We start from the raw sequence: 7,094 nt of genomic DNA on the forward strand, positions 1-7,094 counted from the left end.
CAGCCCAATTATGCACAACTTCCATTTAGTTCCTGAAAGATATGGTCATTAAAGGAGGAATTGTGGGGCTGGGGGTGTAATTCAGTTGGTAGAGTACTTTCTAGCATGCGTGAGACCCTGGGTTCCATCTTTAGCACCATAGAAATGGGCATGGTAGCAGACAGTGCCCTCCTAGCACTGTTGAGATGGAAGCAGGAGGATTAGAAATTCAAAGTCGTCTTCAGCCCGGGATGTATGAGACCCTGTAACACACACACACACACACACACACACACACACACACACACACACACACAGAGAGAGAGAGAGAGAGAGAGAGGGGGGGGGGCGCGCATTACTGGCTGCTGCTTCTTTAAACGACTAAAGCAGTTTTAGTCAGTCTTTGTGGGTTTAAATTTTCTTCATTTAGAGCTGGACCAACAACTGGCCGTAGGTAACTTCCCACGGTAGAGAAGACATTAGCACGTAATTCTTTCTATTCATGTTTGAGACGTGCCCTGAAGTCATTTTAAAACTGTGACGTGCATAAAAGTGAGGCCGTCATTACAGATCATCTGTATGTGGACATATCCATGATACAGATGTTTGCGTATTCTTTCATGAGCCCTGCGAGCATCATGATTTTCATTGTCTATTAAATGCTAGACACTACTGTCTGGTTAATTATGAGATGTGTCCCATGTTCCCATGTTCCTAGTTCTTTCTTATAGGCATTCAGATTGATGGCAGTGGGCATTTTATTTGGGAACTATAGATATTTATTAGAAAAAAAACCATTTTATCCTTTAAGGTCATGGTAACCATCCCTCTAGCATAACCATGCTATCTTGATCACACTGACTTTGGAATTTTCAGGAGTGAAGGGGCCAGTGTTATAGTGTGCTCGTGAGGATGTGAAGGGGAGCAAACTGCCTGGTTTTAATTCTGCTTTTTAATATATATATATATATATATATATATATATATATTTACATGTTATTCCCCCCACTCCACAAGTAGTTGAATTGACTCTTTTTTTCACTTGTACAATGGAGACAACAATGGCATCCCCTTCTAGGTTATTGCTGGGACTAAGTGAGAAAATACATAGGAAGAATAATTAGTAACACACAAATGTGAGTTATGCTGATACATTAATCTGACTTTTCTTCTGTGTGCCCTGTATATCAAATCCCACCCAGGTTTTCTTTTTCTAGATGAGCCTTGCTGTGTAGCACAGGCTAGCCCCAAACTCACAATCCTCCCGTCTCCTCCCAAGCACGGGACTATAGTAAGCAGACACCACCACTCTCAGCTCCGGCAGCCTTTATCTGAGTCTAGAATGTGTCCTAAGGAAAGAGTAACTCAAAATTTAAAGATGCTGCAGTTCTGGTCATAATGGTTAGAGATTACCTGCATGTGCCTGAAGAGAAGTTGATAAACTCAAATGATGGTGCATCCGTGCAGCAGAAAACCACAGAAGGAACATAGTGTGAGGATTATGAAAATGGTATTTTTTTTTTGTTTTTTGAGACAGGGTTTCTCTGTAGCTTTGGATGTAGACCAGGCTGGCCTCAAACTCACAGAGATCCGCCTGCCTCTGCCTCCTGAGAGCTGGGATTAAAGGCCACCACCGCCCGGCGAAAATGGCATTTGATGGAATCTTAGTGAATTGAGGCTTGCCTGTGTCTCTCAGGATACCCAGAGCTCTTTCTGGAGTGTCAGCCAGCTACTTCACTGAAGCAGTCTTGGAATCTCAGCAGACTACAACAGGGAGCATTCGTTTCTTCTCATGGCAAGCTCTGTTTCAGAGTAGTGTACGATTAGTGCAGATGGCTTCATGGCCAACAGAAACCAAGGGGATGAGCCACAGTGGAGAGTCAAGACGGCATCTTTAGCTGCTCCTGATGCTGTAGAAGCGTGGGGTGACCCACTGTTAGTGAGACTGCTAGTCAAGTCCCTGCTGGGAGACAATGCTCTGCACACTGTAAAGATTTGTCACTCAGGTTGGCTTAATAAGATGCTGATTGGCCAGTAGCCAGGCAGGAAGTACAGGCAGGGCAGCTAGACTAGGAGAATTCTGGGAAGAGGAAAGGCAGAGGCACGGTCACCAGCCAGATGCAGAGGAAGTAAGATGAGAATGCCCCACTGAGAATAGGTACCAAGCTGTGGCTAAACATAGGTGAGAATTACGGGTTAATTTAAGTTGCAAGAGCTAGCTAATAATAAGTCTGAGCTAACAGGCCAAACAGTTTATAATTAATGTAAACCTCTGTGTGTTTCTTTGGGACTGAATGGCTGTGGGACAGGGCAGGACAGCAAATTCTGTCTACAAAGTAACCACCACATCATTGAACCACCCTTCTTTCTGTTTAACTGTCTTTCTCTCCTAACAGAATCCCTGGAATCATTAGATCTTCACAGCTCTCTAAGGACCCCACTCTGACTGAGGGCACAGAGCTGCTAACTTGAACCTTGAACCTCCTTTCCTAGGATGTTCTTGTCTACCGGCCTAAGTTAACTGTCTCTGTGATATTTATAGTAAGCATTTCGTCTCCTTGGATTTAACCTAAGTGTTATAAATCCATAGTATCTTTCAGGATGATGGCTTATATATTACTGACTTCACTTTTCACTGCTATGAATGATTGACTCTTCCTATGTAGAGGCCAGTTTGTGCTAGGGGGACTCTTTTCATAACTCTCAGAGAGGCTGATGTAAGAAGTTTCTGGATCCAAATGATAAAATTACCCAATCTGTGAACCAATCTTAAAATAGAGTTTTGTCATAATTGTTCCTTAAGAAATATAAACAGTAGAGGGAGAAAATAGTTGGAAGGGAGTACCACCACTAAAACTTGAGCCTTTCCAGCAGACTCTGAGCATCCACAAAACAAAATGAGTAAACAAACTAAAGACAGAGTTTAAACGGAGAGAGATGGGCTATGGGCTTTGAGAATGGAGGAGAAAGGTTCTAAACATCAGGGATGGAAAGCCAGGAACAGGGGTCCACATTTCCAATCTTACCAAGTGGGAGGCAAAGGCAGGTGGAGCTCTGGATAGCCAAGGCCAGCCTGGTCCACAAGTGAGCCTCAGGCTGTCAGGGCTACAGCATCACCCTGGAGAGAGAGGTGGGAGGGGCATGCAGCTAGGCATGGTGGTACAAGGCTATAATAATCCTAGCACTTGGGAGGTAGAGGCAGGAGGATCAGGAGTCAAGGCCATCCTTGGCAACATAGTAAATCTGAGGATAACCTGGGCTACAGAAGACCCTGTTATAGAGGAGGAAAGAACTAAGGATGTATTTCCCAGAAAAAAGGAACACAACCATAATGCAAGTGGGCAGAAGTGGTCATTTCCTTCCTCTTTTCTAATCTTGGTTCCTAGCCTTTACTAGAGTCTCTTCAATGTCTTACACAGTGCAGATTTTTACCAGCTTGGAGGTGACATGTGGCTTCTAACGACCCTGCTCCTTTGGGGTAAGTTAGGCTCAGGGAGGCTTGTTGGGGGAGTTGGCTCTGGCCATGGCGATCAAGACGTTACGTCATTGTTTGGTTAGCCTAAGAACTCAAGTCTAAAGACGGCTGTATCAAGGATCCAATCATTTATTGGTGCTTGTTTCCAAAGGATAGGAAGGGGACCCTCTGGTGGCATTAAACCTGCAAGCTTCCATCAGAATAAAGAGGGTATCATGAATACCCATCCCTTCTCTTGGTACTTGATCTGGGAAGAGAGGGATGGTGAGTCTCTCAAGAGACTTCAGCTGGGTCCTCAAAGTTGATGTGAGCTCTTCCCAATTCTCCCTTCGTTACCAGTATCTTCTATTCCCCAACTGACATCTGTGTCTCTGGTCTCTTGCAGTTCCAGGCGGTGGACAAGTGGGTGAGTGGGCTCTCCATCAATTTCTCATCTGCTGCTTCCCTGTTTTCAAAGGGTGGCTTCCATTAACCTGGAGGGAGGAGCACAGGGGAAATAAAAGCAGGAGAAAGATTTCTTAGTGACCGTCTCTGTATTTAGAGGGGGTTTTCTACAAAAGGTTTTCTGAGTGAGCCCTGGCTGCTGAACTAAATCCCTAGATCAGCGGTTCTCAACCTTCCTGAAGCTGCGACCATTTAATATAGTTCCCCATGTTTGGTGACCCCCCAACCATAACATTATTGTCATTGCTACTTCATAACTGTAACTTTGCTACTGTTATGAACTGTAATGTAAACATCTGTGTTCTCCGATGGTCTTAGGCAACTCCTGTGAAAAGGTCATTTTGACCTCCAAAGGGGTTGTGGCCCACAGGTAGAGAACCACTAGCCTAGTGAGCTCAGAAAAGCAGATAATTGTGGGAACCCAGAAGCAGCCCTGTCCGGCTGGTTTTTCTAGCCCCCCCCCAACTTGTCTCTTTTATAAGAAAGCAGAGATAGGTGGTTCTCCTCAGACAGAAAGGCTTCACGGGCTTGAGCCTCAGTTTCCCCCCAAAGACAGCCTAGCACTGAGTGTAGAGAATCTGGTTCAAGGCAGTTTGCTCTGGTTTAAAACTCCACTTTCTTAAACACCAATGATTTCATCACTAGCTACCAAATCCTAACCCCTGTACTGGGATCAAACAACTCCAAAGGCTCCCAATGCAGAGCGGGGCTCTTACGGACCGGCTGGCTTCCTGGGTTTCCACTTGCTAAGTTTTTCAAACTGACTTACATATACTTTCGCCTTGTGCAAGCGATACTTTACCAATCCCTCGCAGTCCTTGCGTTAGCTCCACTTAGCGTCTTCTCCCTTCCTCTTCTTTTTCCTACAGTCAGTGACAGGAAGGCTGTGATCACCTTGCAGCCTCCGTGGGTCAGTATTTTCCAGAAGGAAAATGTCACTTTATGGTGTGAGGGGCCCCACCCGCCTGGAGGCAGTTCCACAAAGTGGCTTCTGAACAACACGGTCCTTCAGGTCTCCACGCCTAGTTACAGGATCACTGAGGCCACTTTCAAGGACAGTGGTGAATACAGGTGCCAGACCGGTCTCTCAATGCCAAGCGACCCTGTACAGTTGGAAATCCACACAGGTAAACATGGCACGGGGCAGGAGGGCTGGGGATCCCAAGGTCTTCTTTTGTGCGGGTGCCAGAATGCTGTCTGTCTGTTTGTCTGTCTGTCTCCCTTTCTCTCTGAGAGTGTATGTGAGACTTTATATGAGTGAATGTATCAGCTCTAAGGACCTACCAGGTCCAATCAAGTCAGTATAATTAAAACATTACATCAAGATCATACGTACTCCTAGCGCTCTAGATTGGACCAGTTTTGGGTACAATGTCTCAAGAAAAATTTCAGGCTCTTGTGTTTTATCTTTGTCAAAAATTTATGGCAACATGTCTTAAATTTCCTCAATGGCAGCTCTCTTGTGTGTTTTTCATTGTATCGTTCTGATTGTGTATAGTGGCTTCACATTGTGGTTTTAATTTATAATTTTTTTGGTGACTGTGGTATTGACCACTTTTAGTGTGTTTATTACTTGTCTTTATAAAGTACCTGATTAGCCTTTTGGCCAATGTTTTTTTTCTTTTAAAATGGTATTGCATTTTAGGGGTGTGTGTGTGTGTGTGTGTGTGTGTGTGTGTGTGTGTGTATCTGTATGCCATGTGTGCAAGGACCTACCCCTGATGGTCAGAAGAGGGTGCTGGACCTCCTAGAACTGGAGTCATCAGCAGTAGCAGGACTAAGTTCTGGGAACTGAACCCAGGTCTTCTAGACTAGTGGTTCTCAACCTCCCTAAAGCTGCGACTTTTTAAAACAGTTCCTCGTGTTGTGGTGACCCCAGACCGTAAAATTATTTCCATTGCTACTTCATAACTGTAATTTTGCTACTGTTATGAATCATATAGTAAATAATTTTTTTTTTGGAGATAGAGGTTTGCCAAAGGGGTTGTGACCCACAGGTTGAGAATTACGGCTCTAAAAGAATAACAAGCACTCTTTCTTAACTGCTGAGCCTCTTTTGTTTTGTTTTGTTTTGTTTTGTTTTGGTTTGGTTTTTTGAGACAGGGTTTCTCTGTAGCTTTGGTGCCTGCCCCGGAACTAGCTCTTGTAGACCAGGCTGGCCTCGAACTCCCAGAGATCCGCCTGCCTCTGCCTCCCGAGTGCTGGGACTAAAGGCGTGCACCACCACCATCCGGCCTGCTGAGCCTGTTAAGAAATCTCTCTAGCTCCTTCTCCCAAAGCCATTGGCTCATCGGAACTCTTTATATATTCTGGGTTCCTCAAGTGTTGGTAATTTCTTTGTGGCTTGGTTCCCCCCACAAAAGAAACAGAAGTTCTTGACTGTCATCTAATATACCAGGCTTTCTGCTTCCTGCTCCCTCTATCCTATTTATAAAATGTTTTGCCATGGTTGTGCAACAGTGGGGACTCCATTGAGGTTATGCTGATGCTCAGTCACCTTCCGTCTGTCTGGGGATGCTAAGACACTAAGACACTGTCTGTCTGGCAGGAAGATAGAAAGAAGGCCATCTAGGGAATAAAGGTGGCAAACTTCCAAGATGACCGGCTTCTTCCTCACCCCCCTGATCTGAGACAAAAGCCTGGCAGCTTAAAAAAAATAGGCCTGGAGGGCTTTATTTATTTGTTTAGTTATTTTCTTCCAAAATTTGGGTCCTCTGCTGATGGACCAGCCTAGGAGTTCAACAGAATCTGTACATATTTACGTAACAATTGTGGACCAGTCAGTCACCATCCCTAAATCAGGGAAGAAAGACTCACCAAAGACTTAAAAAAAAAAAACCCTAGCCATTGAGAAGAGACTAGATTTATTTTGTTTTGTTTTGTTTTATTTTGAGACAGGGTTTCTCTGTGTAGGCCTGGCTGTCCTATAATTCATTCTGTAGACCAGGCTGGCCTTGAACTCACAGAGATCTACCTGCCCCTGCCTCCTGAGTGCTAGGACTAAAGGCGTATGCCACCACCGCCTGGAGACGAGATTTTTCAGTTCTCAGCCCCACCTTGCTTTGGAGAGGATCTCTGTGTACTTGCTGTGTGTGCAGAGGTCTCTGTGTGCTTGCTGTATGTGCAGAGATCTCTGTGTGCCTGCTGTGTGTGCAGAGGTCTCTGTGTGCCTGCTGTGTGTGCAGAGGTCTCTGTG

General features: G+C 45.0%; 1 protein-coding gene across 1 annotated transcript in view; it reads left to right on the forward strand.

The window, feature by feature from the left end:
* The first annotated feature begins 2,051 nt into the window (after positions 1 to 2,051).
* Positions 2,052 to 7,094, forward strand: part of LOC101979959 (high affinity immunoglobulin gamma Fc receptor I) — a 10,796-nt gene continuing 5,753 nt past the window's right edge. The window contains exons 1-5 of the mRNA XM_013349841.1: positions 2,052 to 2,161; positions 2,376 to 2,520; positions 3,399 to 3,457; positions 3,840 to 3,860; positions 4,768 to 5,025. Of these exons, the coding sequence (XP_013205295.1) occupies positions 3,427 to 3,457; positions 3,840 to 3,860; positions 4,768 to 5,025 (310 nt within the window). The 5' untranslated portion in view covers positions 2,052 to 2,161; positions 2,376 to 2,520; positions 3,399 to 3,426. The remainder of the gene's footprint in view (positions 2,162 to 2,375; positions 2,521 to 3,398; positions 3,458 to 3,839; positions 3,861 to 4,767; positions 5,026 to 7,094) is intronic.

The sequence above is a fragment of the Microtus ochrogaster genome, chromosome 21 (assembly GCF_000317375.1).
Source record: "Microtus ochrogaster isolate Prairie Vole_2 chromosome 21, MicOch1.0, whole genome shotgun sequence".
Lineage (NCBI taxonomy): Eukaryota > Metazoa > Chordata > Mammalia > Rodentia > Cricetidae > Microtus > Microtus ochrogaster.